The sequence below is a fragment of the Schistosoma haematobium genome, chromosome 3 (assembly GCF_000699445.3).
Source record: "Schistosoma haematobium chromosome 3, whole genome shotgun sequence".
Classification (NCBI taxonomy): Eukaryota; Metazoa; Platyhelminthes; class Trematoda; order Strigeidida; family Schistosomatidae; genus Schistosoma; species Schistosoma haematobium.
Window position 1 is genome coordinate 47,788,164 of NC_067198.1, and position 15,784 is coordinate 47,803,947.

At 34.6% G+C, this 15,784-nt stretch overlaps 1 protein-coding gene across 2 annotated transcripts in view; it reads right to left on the reverse strand.

The window, feature by feature from the left end:
• Positions 1-15,147, reverse strand: part of FGD4 (FYVE, RhoGEF and PH domain-containing protein 4) — a 44,712-nt gene extending 29,565 nt beyond the window's left edge. Inside the window, exons 1-10 of one of the 2 annotated variants that reach the window (XM_051214024.1) lie at positions 14,755-15,147; positions 14,425-14,715; positions 13,345-13,441; positions 13,250-13,300; positions 13,147-13,205; positions 12,489-12,641; positions 11,456-11,542; positions 10,146-10,234; positions 2,874-2,967; positions 1,312-1,449 (exon numbers count right to left, since the gene is read on the reverse strand). In XM_051214024.1, the coding sequence (XP_051070051.1) occupies positions 1,312-1,449; positions 2,874-2,967; positions 10,146-10,234; positions 11,456-11,542; positions 12,489-12,641; positions 13,147-13,205; positions 13,250-13,300; positions 13,345-13,441; positions 14,425-14,715; positions 14,755-15,111 (1,416 nt within the window). In that variant the 5' untranslated portion in view covers positions 15,112-15,147. Of the gene's footprint in view, positions 1-1,311; positions 1,450-2,873; positions 2,968-10,145; positions 10,235-11,455; positions 11,543-12,488; positions 12,642-13,146; positions 13,206-13,249; positions 13,442-14,424; positions 14,716-14,754 lie in introns of both variants that reach the window. The other variant, XM_051214023.1, reaches the window with a different exon arrangement.
• Between the last annotated feature and the right edge of the window lie 637 nt (positions 15,148-15,784).

The window sequence follows — 15,784 nt, forward strand, 5'->3', positions numbered from 1 at the left end:
GAAGGAATCATTAACAAGAAAAATTTTGTTGTTGTTAATTTGTCTTTACAATCTAATGATTGAAGGTGTATGTTTTAAATTATTAAGAAGTTAGGATAAGACTATAATTTATGAATGACATTTGAGCGCCACTAGGATGACCTTGAGAGTGTTCACCTAATAACTAGGACTAAATGAGGATTATAAACCAGTATATGGAATTAGAATCATGAGTTACACTTGATGGTTAAGGTTAGGAATTATATTTAGGGTTTTCATTACGAACTGACATCAGCTATAATGCTAAAACTCTATTTATCCAAACTAATGAGTGAATTTCGCACCAAAATCCAAGACCTGTTATCTTATGTTAGGTATGCTGAGGAATATACCAATCATTATCATGTTAAGTCTAATGATGTCCTTGGACTCTAAACGGGCATTCCCTATTGGCCATTATTTATTTCACTCGTTAAATATTGTACAGATGTTGTTTTCTATTTTATGGTACGATGTCGTCTGTTTGGTTGGTATATAAACAGAGTATGTTTGAAATATAACGATTCATAACTCAGAGGCTGTGACTTGCGTTCTAGACTCAACTGGCTGGGCTAGACAGGGAAGAGGGACCAATCGAGACTCTAGGTCGTTCGTACGTGTTTGCGTGTCATTGTAATCGGTCGATATAAACGCTGCTTATCATAACCTGCAGTCACCCGTTACAACATCTTATACACCTGATTGCTTCGTCCATAAATTATAGTCTCACTGAAATTAGTTTCATGATTTTTCTGAAATTTCACCGTATTGTTCAAAAATCTCTAATGAAAATGTTTGAAAACTGTAAAACTTATTTTGCTTCGATAAAACAGGAATATTGCTTAGAATAATTGTTTGTAGAATAATGAATAAGAATTGTAGTCCAGATAGATGCTTTCGATGTTCTTGTTTTTACTCACCTGAAAAGTTAATAATGAGTGGTCTATGAGATAACGAGCATAGAATTTATATTTAAATCACAGAAGCGACATCGATCTGCTAATAATCTCCATTGTGCACCATTAAAAGCTGCTAAACTTAAACACCTACTTGCACAGTGTGGTCAAAGGATCCCGACGATACTGCTGAGACAGTAATCGCTGAACTCAAACAGTTGCTAGCAATTATGAGATAGGAAATGTTGGACTTTACAAACATATAACAAAACTATTGCCCAATTAAAGTCCTAATGGGACTAAATGTTCTTCACGTTAAATTATTAATGAATACATAATAACGTTGTAAACTAAAGCGAAAATTGAAAACACATAGTCAAAATAAAATGATACATACCTTGCCACATGCACGACAATGATGTCGTCGATTAAGTGTAGTAAATTCTGTACAACAATTTGTACACATAGTGGATGATTCATCTTTAACCCATTGAGCTGCAACTTCACCTAAATTATTTGCACTCATTATTGACTTCTAATGTTTAAAAAGAAATTTCAAAAGATTAAACAGAAAGTAGTAAGTGAGATTCTTCCTCATCAATATGCATAAACATGTTTTTAATGCTAATAAACAGATATACGCTGTAGGATTTAATTTGCCTACAGATAAATTTTTTGAATAAGTCCTTATACTGTTGCACATAGAGTTATTGCAGCGCTATGGTCAAAACAGGTAATCATGCATGTAGCCAACAATTATCATCTGTTTCTAAAATTTAACTTAATACAAATATCAGAATGGGTTTTGTGGAGATTTTTAGAAATTTCACAGATTGAAATCATGAGTCAGTTGAAGCTCGACAAGTGGAGTTCAACCAGGTCTGTTGTGAGATAGGAACTCACTGAAGACAATGGTGTACAGTGGCACAACTTCGTGGATTGGTTGAAGTTAGACATTAACACCGTTGGATGCCGGCTCAGTGGTCTAGTGGTTAAGTGCTCGCGCGCGAAGCCAGTAGGTCCTGGGTTCGAGCCCCGTGTGGTGCGGGATCGTGGATGCGCACTGCTGAGGAGTCCCGTACTAGGACGAAACGGCCGTCCAGTGCTTCCAGGTTTTCAATAGTGGTCGAGCTTCAACTGACTCATGATTTCAATCTGTGAAATTTCTAAAATCTCCACAAAACCCATTCTGATTAATACAAATAGTACAAAACTCAAAATAGTAAAGTTAATTACTAAAAGAACAATAAACACACATATGCCAAACAGTAACAGGGACACAACACAATGATTCAGTGACGTAAGTTCTCTAGCTCGACTTCTTTCTCCGATTATGTTATATGTAACCTAGCTAACTCAAAGTCTATCAGGGGGTCGGTCTTCGGCTCATTATTATTAAGTTGGTCTTCAAGAATAAGATAAATGCTCAATTGATGGTGATCGCGTATAATGGCGGGAATCTACTAAAACTGGAAAAGCCGACTACTATTAGATTCCAATTGAATGATCTAAAAGCGTCGTGTTTTTAACGATATATGAAGACCCTAGGCTCAACTACTACCGGTAAGGAAGGAATCATGACTACATAGTACCAAGAAGTTTCAAATCTAATATATAGCTTGTCAAAGTTGATTCAGGAAACTTATTATGTATTGGTATACGCTAACGCTAATATGTCCTAATAGGCTTCAAAGTCTGCTATAACACTCAAAATGTTTTAATAAGTTCGTAACCACCACAATAACTTAACAAATTGGTCTTATATATTGCCACCATCTGATCTGAAATCCACAATTAAAATGAAGTAGATAGATATAGATAAACGTGTAAATGACTATAAATATTGTAATTATATCACAATAATTATAGGAAGATAGATAACAGAGTATTGAAAGAAGAGTAGTTGTCATTACTTAAAAGTAAATAACATTAATATCACACAAATAATAACCAATTTACTTTTTCATTGAAACAATTACTATTCGGTTTATTACATTCACAATCAATAGCCTGTTGAAGTTCACGCCACCAAAGTTGTTTTTCGTCATCATTTCTTGAAATAAACGGTAATTAAATAGAAAAAAAACCGAAAGACAAGGGATTAGACGTTTTTATGGATGCAGCTATTAGGTGTTTACCACACATATGAACGTTTGAAAAATCAAGTTATCAGAACGGGTTTTTGTGGATATTATAATAATTTCAATAGTTGTGATGAGTCAATTGAAGCTAGACCATCATGGAAAACCCGGAAGCATTCGAAGTCCGTTTCGTCCCAACATTGGACTCCTCAGAAGCCCGCACCCGCGATCACGACTTGCGAGACTCGAACCCAGGACCTATCGGTCTCGCGCGCGAACGCTTAACCTATAGACCACAGAGCCGGCATCCAACGGTGTTAATGTCTAACTTCAACTAATCCACGAAATTGAGCGACACATCTGTTATATCCTAGTGAAGATTACATTACAAGTAACGTCTGAGACCTATTAATGCACTAATATTATTTATATATCCTCATGGTATATTCAGTAACTAGATTATGTATATCTATATTCCCCTTGTTATAAGCTTTATTTTGATCTATAATTTATTATTGTACGATTTGCTGTTCTTATGCTATATTCAGTTTATTGACTACTACCTCCCACGTTCACAGGCACTTTTTGGCTTTATTGTGTATGAATGTTATTTCCTATTTTATGGTGCGTTGCGGTCTGTTTGGTTGATATATAAACCCAGTATATCTGAAATAAATTATTCGATTCGCATAGTGGAAGCTCGTATTGGTGTTCCGGACTCAAGTGGACGGGCTACGCGAACATAGGACCAATAAGGACGCTAGGCTGCTCATACCGGTCGAACGTCATTGGTTTGGCACAGTGCTAAGATTTTATAAGTCGTATTTTGATTAGTGGATAAATAACGTGATAAAAAGCCGGACATAAAGTCACAACAATATCCACTACTGTCTTCAGCGAGTTACTATCTCACAACAGACCAGGTTGAACTCCACTGGTTACTGCTTCTCACTAGAACTCCAGGAAATACCCCTTGAAGCCAGTCACTAGTGAGTATACGTTGATTAGTATCAGAAGGGGTTTTTGTGGTCAGTCAGCCAGTCAGTAACAACGTAGAACTTCGTACGTACATACATCAGTTCGAGTTGCCACACCACATTAGCACAGAGATGCAGTTGTCGATTCAAATCCCGTAGTGCTAGATGTAGTAAAATTATAAGCTGTAATCAGAAAAATTAGGGTTTGAAGATGTTATTCAAGGGGTATAATCCAGTGAAATAAATTTGGAAAGAGAAAAAAGAAAGGGACATGAAGAATTCAGAAGATTAGAATTTGGGTGAACACAAAGAGTGGATGCACCTGGGCCATTGCAAACGATTTTGAGCCATGTCATTCAGCGTCTCTAACCATCGGTTGCTATCATCTCGCGATCCCCAACCAGGTAGTCTACACCTACGAACATGACTCAGTCTACTTGCCAGTGACTTCATGGACTTGTGCCATGTTTTGGTCTGGCCGCCCGTAGCTTTCTTCCAATCTACTCCTATACAACAAAACATCGCACATCGAGGCAGTCAGTGGATATTATAGTAATTTAAATAGTTGTGATGGGAAACCTGGAAACACTGAACAGTCGCTTCGTCCTATCGTGGTACTCCTCAGTAGTGCGCACCTACGATCTCGCCTCGAGAGATTTAAACCTTATTCCAACTGCCAAAGTTTCATGAATCACTCACAGTAAGCCTTATTTATTTATTTACTTCTCGTAGGTCACATTTAAGTAGCTGAACACGTATAAAAATGTTTAATTATGGCACGTTTACTCTACTATTTTTAACAGAAAATACCAGACCAATATTTTGACCTAATAATGTTTGAAATAGTAGTGTAAAGTATGACTGATGAATACAATCCAGTAATCTAAGGTAGTTTTATTCATTTTATATCATAATTATATCTGTTGTATAAAAGTTAATAATACTACCATCTCAAATGAAAACTAGCCATAAAAGGCGGATTTTTCACCAACTGAATCATAGTATCTCTCAGAAAACAAGACAGCAGATATTTAACTAATAAAACGATCACTTGAAAAATATCATCCCAGCAGATTCCATACTGTTCAGCATTTCATCGAAGCTGGGACAGAGTGGAGAAACCAACGAGATAGTCAGTATAAGATGCAATTTTTTTAGTATGAAACTCAGTTGTATAAAACTAAAGGCTGATGTTTTGCCACAATACATTGGTTGGGGTCTTAGAGATCATGTGACTTAGTGGCTTGAGACGTTATCAAACACGATTCAGAATAGAAGCCAGTAGTGATATTGACGTAGCATTCTATTGCAGTTTTCATAAATGTGAGATAGATTTTCCTAATTGAGAGGAATTTATTCAAGTTGTAGTTTTATTGGACTGTATTTTTCTTATCAGATACTACTCTTGTTCGTTTATTCCTTGATTTCATAAATGATAAGTCTTCTAACTGAACGCTAGATTCGGTTCCTAAGGTCTTCTAGTAACCCTCAGGCTAGATATACACAGCTACTTGAACACGAGAGAAAAGGTGAGAAATATAGAAGAAAAGCTTTACTCCAAAGGTTCGTTTATGTACAGAAAATCTGTGTTTTTTATAGTATTTTAGATGGCCTTAGGTTTCTGGAAAAATCTGGAACGCTACTAAACATAAGAGCAGTATAGATAATCATCCAATCAGAAACTCAACATGCGACTTCTCACTATCTAGATGTTACTGGCAAAACTTCTACTGATTGGATAAGATGTTTCTCAGCGTTTTCGGAGCCTTTTTTCGATGAGTTTTCTGGATCTTCCCAACAATAAAGTTTTCGACTTTTAATTCGATTTGAAACGATTTAGATTGTCCAGTTGTTCATATTGCCCGAAATTCGATCAGTATTAGTTGGCACATGTGCATCCTGAGCGAACTGGCTCGATATAACAATCATTTCACAAGCTTATTAACAATAAATGAACTGTGGCCAACAGTTAAATCAACGAAAAGTATTTTGTCCTATTTTGGGACTCGACAGCTCAATATACCTGCATCCAAGCTTATGTTCGTCCCAGTATTCAAACACAGCACCTTTCACTTCAAATGTCATCGGATTATCTATTTAGCTACTACGTTCAGATAGCCACTTACTTTTATGACGGGTACGAGTTTTAATTCAATTTAAAGTGATTTGAATTATCCCATTGTTGATATTTTGACTGGAAGTTGATCAGTCTTAGTTTGAAGTGAAAGGTACTGGGTTCAAGTCTCGTAATGGACACCAACTCTGGGATGGAGCTATATCATCTGACAAACCTCATAGTCCATCTATTCTTTATTTCCCACTTTCATTTCAAAATACTGTTATTCTATTTCCTGTGGCTCATACTTTCGACGACCAGTTGTATCAAACTCTGTGTTTTACATTAAGGATGAGATGACTGCAGAACCGTACCATAAACAGACATGTCCTTTTACTTTGGTTGGTCTTAAATACTTCCAACACAAGTTTGTCCTGTTTAATGAGTGGAAACTTTTCAATACTTGATTCTCAAGTGAAACTTCATAATGTAACAATGTATTTCAGCCAGTCAGCTACAATGTAGAAACAGGCACATATATGCACCGGTCCAAGTTGCCATACCTCATTAGCAACTTGGACCGATGCATATATGTGCCTGGTCCTACGTTACAGCTGACTGACTGACTGATCGCATTAGCACAACAAGATGAACACCGAATTCATAGAAGCAGTTAATTCAGTGGACGTAATATATAAAATAAAGATTGAATATAAGGATATAATACAAGAAGAAAGAATTAGTTGGTAGAAAGAAAGATATAAAGCAGTTTTAAGGGAAGAGAGAGATTTTATGCAATGTATTTACCATTTAGTTACCAATAAACAATGGATATAGTCTTATATATGGTCAAATGTTGTTCAAAAGGAACCTGACAAGCAAATAAAGGTATTTATGATACGCTTCATTTACTGCAATGTGACTATTCACATTTGATCGCTTATCGAATTCCTAATGCCAGCGTGATCAGTTGACTGCAGAAGAACTAAGGGTAAGAGATAGTGAACTGGACAAATCAAAATATCACTGATTTTCTACTAGTCTAAGGCAAATGATGTTAGATATCACTTGTTAGGAAAAATTTCCATAATGATAGAAAAGTTGGTGTTTTCTTCATGGGTTCTATATCATATTGAGAATTACTAAACATAGTTACACAATCAAACGATTGACCAACTTCAGACTATGGCACAATTAAGTAGAACAAAATATCAGCACACATCAATTACTTATCGTTTATTGATTTTTTTAATGTTTAGATTATTATACTTTGTGAAGATGTATATATGTATGTAATAATGAAATGAAAGTGCAGTCATAATTTTACCAATATTTTTCTTTAAAGGTTATTGATTTTATTCAAATTGGAAGATTTATAAGAAGGAATACTAGAACGCAAGATCTAGAAAAAGATAAAGAATAAATATATCTGAGCAATTGTGGACGGTTTTAAGTCATGTTACTTAACGTCTGTCTCTACCTACTGATTGCTTCTAACACATAGAACCTAATCAAGTAGTTGACATCTGTCAACATGGCTAAGAATCACAGACAATTCGTTCATGGATTGATGCTCAGTTTTAGTTTGGCCATTTCTAACTAGTCCTTACACAAACAATCCGGGTCGAACCCGAATAAGTAAATAATGTGCTTGATAGTAAATAAATTACATTCAGATGAGGGGATTTCAATCCAGCTATTTTAGAATACACACGATAACTAAACACTTTTAGAGAATTAAGCAATAAAGGTTTAGCGTCTTATTTTTTCGGCTAGTAGTTGCTGTAAACTGGTTAAATTTTGCCAAAAAATCTTAACGACGTATTCATTAACCCAAATGACTTAATAACAAACACGGAAACTGGAAGATTTCTGCGAACTGGAAAATAACCTTTTTTATCATCTATTCCATCAAGTCAGTCAATAGTGAACTATGCAGCTAATACAATTTACTGTTGAATGTATAGTGCACAGTGATAGTGAGCGTTTGAAATGTTACCTTCAACAATCACAATAAGTCTTACTTTAGACATATGGTGCAAACAATATTTTGAATAGTTATCTAAGAAGATGCAAATAAGAATATTAAAGAGGAAGAATGTATTTGTAAAATCTCAGCGAATGAATTTTGAAGTAAATCCAACGTTTCCCCTGGCAATCTGGTCCAAGCTTTTTCAAGGAAATATAATCAAACATCAAAATTATCGAATATAAATAGGTACATGGTTCTCCGAAGACCGAAGACAACATATGGTGAATGAAATTTCTTCTCACTTCCATATACATACAATCTGTTATCTTAACATTTTTCACACCACATATCTCTTACACACTAATGTAAATACCTACTTTAAACATTGTTAACGTTGATTGGATGACTTATTCAGTATACAGTAAACCGGAGAACCATGTACCTATTTATATTCGATAATTTTGATGTTTGATTATATTTCCTTGAAAAAGTTTGAACTAGATTGGCAGGCGAAACGTTGGATTTACTTCAAAATTCATTCGCTGAGATTTTACAAATACATTTTTCCTCTTTAATGTCTCACATCAACTCGGCGCCCAAATACTGTGAAACTAATCGATCAAATTTAGACGAAAGTTCTTATTTAGCAAATAATAATAATTGGAAAATCTATCATGATACAATCATGTTAGGTACGAACAAGATAACACCGATAGTAATGAATAGTAGCCACGTAATACTCAATGCTGACTGAAGCTGCAAATCTGAAAGATTAAGTAATGACACAGTGGTCTGAAGATGAAAATCTACTCAGAAGGTTAAAATATCTCAGATACGATCTCTAAGACTAAACGATTCTTTTAGCATTCCTTAACTCTTAATGGATGTCTAACTAGACTTGGTCCGCGATGTAAACTATGACATTCAACAATCTCCAAAATCCACCCAAACTAATATCAGTTTTAAAACAGTGGAGTTAAAAACTGTTACACACTGAAATATACTAAAACTAGTTAAACATTCAATTAACTAATTTTTTCAGGGTACTAAGTAGAGGGGTAAAATGGCTGATCAGATTGAATATCTGTTATGTCCCGACAAGAAAATTGAATGGTAACTTTTGAGATCCATTTATGAACCAATAATAAACGTATATTTTTACTGTATAATTATTAAGTAACTTAACTATGCATATTCATATTCCTCTTATTATAAGCTTTATTTGAACCCATAGATTATTATTATACGATTTACCATTCTTAAATTATGCCCAACCTATTAATTATAGTCTTCCACATTCACAGCCACATCTGGCTAATTCTTTTACAAATGTTGTTCCATATTTTATTGGTACGTTGTGGTCTGTTTGATTGGTATATAAACTCAGTATGTTTTAAATATAATGATTCATATCGCAGAGGCTCAGATTGGTGTTCTGGACTTAACTGGCTGGGCTAGACAGGGAGCAAGACCAATCAGGACTCTAGGCTGCTCGCACGTGTCTTACGCGTCCTTGGTCCGATCGATAAGTCACTGCTCTCTAATCGGCGGTCACGAGTTATAACAATATCTTCACCGGAAGAAATGGTAGAAATATATATTACGTTTGCGCAAACACTGCCTACAAAGATGTTCCATGTTTCCCAGAGCAGGATTAGGCTGTGAGAGAGCTAGAGGAGACCGAACGAAGACATAGGATCAGTTTATGAAATTACTAACTATTGATTTGAGTCATGTTGGTAGTTTTCAGCTATATGGTTGAGGTTCAGGCGATTATCATGGCTAATAGTTTGGTACGCTATCAGTCATGGCTCAAAATAGGTCACTGTGGAACAGATGCATTTACTCTTTGTCACTTTTTAGATCTTGAGTTTTAAAATTATTTCATACCTTTCAATCTTTGAATTCAATATTTCGAATGATATTCGCTATGCCTAATCGTTCCTACTACCAGTAATACTCTTGCTACTTCTACTAATCTGACATTTGATTTGATGTGAAAATTTGAACAAACGTATATATATATATATATATATATATATATATATATATATATATATATATATATATAAGTTCTGATATTTCTTATGACTGATTAAATTGAAACGAATGATTTTATAATTTTAAAAAATAAAGCTTACTTACGAGAAAGCAACCTCGACGCATAGCTCTTTCGCTTTAATTCTAAAACAGTGTTCAACATTGATTTCTTCATCATCTTTGACTTCACATAACTAATTGATAAAGAAAAGTAGTATAATTTTGAAGTTGAAGCATATGCTATTTGTATAAAGTCGGATATAAGGTGAAGTGCTAATTATGAAGTTCTCAATCCCCACATGATAAAATTGAGTAGTAAAGTACTCATTTTTGCCATAAGAAGAAAAACCGAAGATCCAATTATTATTAAAAGCTACGGGATTATATATATTATATCATTCACCTCATTATTGGCATTCACTGGATGGAAGCGTCAGTAAATGTTAAAAATCTAGTTTATTGCTAAGTCGGATTTAATATTTCTCGTTCTTGAATATTGATAATATTTAACGGTTTTTACTCAAGACTGGGTAGATAATGAAAAGACGTGAATAAAGGTTACATATTAGATGGAGCATGAACGTTGACAAGTTAAGAGTTTATCATCCCGACGTAGATTCGATCCGACAAGCTATGAATCTAGCTTGATTAAATATTCATATCACAAGCTTATGGTCAACGAATAAGCTCTAACACAGGTATGAAATAATAAATCTTTCAGTAAAATGGTTAACCTTAAATGCTAATAGGGAGATATGATAATGAATGTTGTATGTCGCAATTGTTTTAAGTCATAGACAAGAGGGACCGGATTAAATTAACTAATGTAATTGGAGAAAATGCATCGAAGACATCGAGTTTACGATATATTTGAAAACCACGTTCTTGCTTTCATTATATCTTGCTATGTTTTATAAAATATATCATCATTGATCTGTTTTAATCTGGAATACCGGGTAATATCGGTATCCCTGGAACTGAAACGTTGACAGTAAACTAGATGTGATAAATCGGTTACACGAATTTCATGATTAAATTGGTGCCATTTTTGTTCTGAAAAATAATTTTAATTATCAGGAAGGAGTTTGTGAATGGTGTTTGTTCTGAATATAGTTTATAACACAACTTTAAAGCTAAATATTACCGAAAACTATAGGTTAGTTTACTAATTTAGTGCAAGAACTTTTACTAATTTAGATAGACTTAAGTATATGAATCATGTCTGAAACAATAGATCTTTAATTAGGAAAGTCTATGAACACTAGACAAGATCACCATGAATTTAATTAATGACAATGTCTTTCAAAATGATATACACAATTTCAAAATAGAGGACGACAACAGCACAAAAACATCAGAGTGCAACGAACCCCATCAAATAATTAAGATGTACACATAAAGTATAAGAAACTTACTGTCATTCCAGCCAAACCTATCTCTGACTTAACTTGATAACGACCAACGGCATTAGGGGATTCAGTCATGACCAAATATTCGGAAAACTGAAAATAAGGAGATAACTTGAAATCTCCATGTTTTAATAAAGCGAAAAGACGAACTGTAAGCGATATGCTGGAAAAATACACCTAATTATAACTAAATGACGTTATACCCTGTGATATGAGTCACACTTCAGAGGAAAATAGCTTTCGTCATGAACATCTGATAATGATTGTAAACCTGCTGAACATTTCAGTACGAAAATTATAAACTTAATTGTAAAAAGGTTTATTAGCTGAAGTAGTTTTGATTTATTGTGCACCATTTGACTTGTAACCTGGAACATGAGTAGTGTAAAAACAAGCACATGGCTTCGTCGGGTTTCTACACTGTTGAGGGATATTTTTAAATGCTAAGGTAGTGTAAATATGCTAATAAAATCATTGCTGAAGATGAAGAGTTCGTAACACTTCTGAATCACTAGTTGTCCTTGTTTATCTTCATACTTGTGGACTGAATTACTAATTTGATGCAGCTGTAACTATTTACTCAATGAATTGTTGAGTAGAACTAATAAATATCCTATTAGAGTGCGGATGTTGGCGTTTCCTATTTGGCACAGAAAATATTTGACACAAATGTGCTGCCTAAAACGAAACGAGAATGTGGTGAATAGAAAATACTTTCATAAAACGTAGTGCCTATATGAATCTCATCTATCAAAAATGTTCAAGTTGATGAACGATGTTCCAGGGCGTACTGAATACACAAAGGTTCATTTTATTCCAACGGTTACTAAACTCCAAGGGGTTCATTCAGTGAACAAATAACTGATAGTGTTGCGGTAAATAACTAATTGACATAGGTTTGATGAGCAATCAGGTGGACCATGAATGTGTCAAACTAAGTAGTAAGAAACATTAAAAGAATTAGAAACTTATTTTTCGTCAATCTTAGACAATATATATAAGTTAGTGATTTAATCATGTGACAGAAAGAATAGCTTACAAGAAATAAATATCTATCCAAAAGCCGTCTATGTATTGAACGTCTAGGTAGTTTCTTTGCGGGACCTTCTAGATGTAGTAACGGAATTTGAGTATACTTTACACGAAGACCATCCAGTTTACCAAGTGCTTCTCTAGCATTCAACATTTTCTCCTTGAAAAAAGGACAAACGTAATTTTAGCAAGATCGATTGGGACTAAACTTAACAAGTAACCAGAAAATTAAGATAAGAAATAAACGCTAACCAGTTAGAGATTGAAATACTTAATGTGCAGTGTGAAGTTTTATTCCCACTATATGTACTGAATTATTTACTACGTTAAATAGATGCAATTATTTGACAAACAACACCACTAAATACTTTGAGAAATTAAACCAAATTTAGGAATGACTTCATACTGGTGCATGCTAACTGTGATAATTATTTTAAGGTTGTGAAAACTAGTTCTATGGTTAATAGACAAGAGAGAAGCTTAAAAATAATTGCAACTGATCATTTACATGGATGTACTCCGCCATGATCAAGTATCCTTCCATTTTGTCTACTTTGAATCTTTTCTGACTTTTACCTACCGAAGTTACATTCACGAATAATTATTTTAGGTTTGTAAAATTATTGGTATGGTATATGCAAAAACATTTGTCACGGTAGACTAACCTGCAAAATAATTTCTTGTTCCGAACGATCCAATAAATCCTTGATGAAATTCCAAGCCTCTAAATTACGGTAAGAACGGGCTTTATATTATTGATGGGCTCACTTGTGACATTTGTATATTCTGGGTCGCTCGGAAGCATGGTTCCTTTAAGCCCTAACTCAAATTATCGGAGATGTTCTTTAACAATTGAAGCTTACTATAAATGAGATCTTTGTATCGCGGTAATGCTGTGCTGACACCATAGAACATCCCAGGTACATTTTGAATACGTTGCTCTTGATACTGAGATTTTGCCTAGAATGTTATATGGAAGATGAAAACTTAATGAACGAATAAGCTAGTTAAGTATCATTTACGAACGTAAAATACTTGGCGTTAGATGTAAAAATTGTATTTAAATAACCTGAGCGATTGAAAGTTGAATGGTCCCAACGTTTCGTTCGGTAATCGCTGAGAGCATCCAAGTACATTTTTCGCATCTAATGTTTTCTACATAATTGACGCCCAATCTTTCCCAAGCCATTTGTTCGAACTTCGATGCATAATCACATAAACCATATGATATTACATTTTTGTTAAGTTAATACAACATGCGACAAGGTATACAGTTTGCTTTACACTTTTGACTTGATGCCTATTACATTGACAAGTGGCTTAGTGAATAAGTAACTTGAACTTCAATCATGGAGTCGATGACTGAAACAGCAAACAACCTACTTTGATTTAAACAATCGAATACCACCGCCAGTTCCACACAGTGTGGCACAAATTTGCGCACAAGAACCTATACTTACACATTGTAGCAAAAACAATTATGAATTACCTGCAGGTTGAAGTGAAAAAATTAATTCCGTCACACAGGCTGAAATTTGAAAGGATCCCTAGACTACAGTTCAGAATTTCGCGGTTAGATTTCCAAAATGACGTCTATACAAAGATTTTTAAACTCAAGTATTTCACTAGTAATACATAGATTGAGTAAGCTGGTTTACTAAGAGACTGATTACTTTTTCTTCTCTTGATATAGAGGATAAAGTGTTCAACATAATAATATTGATGATAGCGGAAAGCTAAGCTCAGAAGGCATATCATGCAACCATAACAAATAAGTTTTGGGTGATAATACAACATATCTTTCAATTGTCAAGCTTCGAAAATATTCACGACTGAGTACTTATAACAAGACTTTTCCGTACGATTTTAAAAGCCACAATGTGAGACAATGAAATACAAATTTTATATCTTAAACACCAAAAGATTTAGTTTATTCGACTTACAACGATACCTTTACATATATTTTGAAGCTCTTCATTCGTGGAATACATTTCCGAAAAAGTCTTGAAATTCACTGCATAACGACATAAGAAGCTCTTGTATATATTCAAGATTTGCATCTCCTTGTCACTGGTAAAAGTTGAGGGCAATTCTATGTCTTCAGCTTCACATGAATCAAAACTTTCAGTCAAATGTTCATGGACTTTAAACAACGACGGTATATCCTTGAACATTCCATTAATTACGCTGTTACATCTTAATGACGAAACATTTTGTAACTCATCATTGACATCCTGTAATTTTCGAATGAATGAACCATACATTTAGCTAACCTTTAAAATTCTGATGCATTCTAGAAGTCTTTTACCATATTGAAGCATTTCATCATATACGGACCTGGCTATCTTCCTCTTCTTCTCCATTGCGTCTAAGTCCTTTTGCGCAGTAGATAACAACCCTTTATTGGATGTGCTCAACTTTTCTTTGAGTGTTTCATTTAGAAGATTTTTAATTTTATTGCGCTGGAAATCGAGTGCGTCAAGGAATATGGAACCCTTTGTAACAGATTCCCCAAACACATTCTTACATCCACGAATTTCCGATTCTGGTGTTTTATTTACAAGATCACACAAATAATCTGGATGTAAGATATCTAACTTGATTGATACATGTACGCAACCGCCCGACATCAAAAAAATTATCAGTCAAAAAGCCACCGACTTAGGTCATAGCGACTTTTGAGCGACTTAAACAACCTAAAAATTAAACCATGCTGTGCAGAAACAATGTATCAGTTATTCTTCAAGCCTAAAGCAAATTCTAAATAATGGGTCTTTCGTCAACTCTAGAAGTAAAAATAAAACAAACTAATTATAGTCCTCAAAAGTGATGATTTTAAGTCGTAAACTAGTGTTGTTCAAATGGTTCAAATGGTTGAGGATGGAATAGAAGAAGCTTCCGCTTAACAGGCTTCCGCTTAACGGGCTTCCGTGTCTAGTGGCAGGGGATCACCAATACCTCCAGGCAGGTACCAAGGTATATCGACGATAATAGAAGAAAAAAAGAAATCGGTAAATCACAGTAAGATAATATCCCTAGTCCTTAAGAATATGTCATGTTGCCTCTTAAAGGACTCCTGGAAAGTCTCTTGGACTAGCCCAGACGGCAGCGAGCCCCAGAATTTGGCAACTCTTAAGGAGTAGAAGTTGTGTCTACAGTCCGTTCTGCCATGTTGTGTCTCCAGTTTCTGAGTGTTACCCCTTAGATTAGTGTTGGAACTAAGCTTATGTAGGTGTTTAAGAGGGTGTCCAGAAGTGTTAAGGATACTTCAATCCATTAGAAGGTCACTTCTAAGACGCCTAT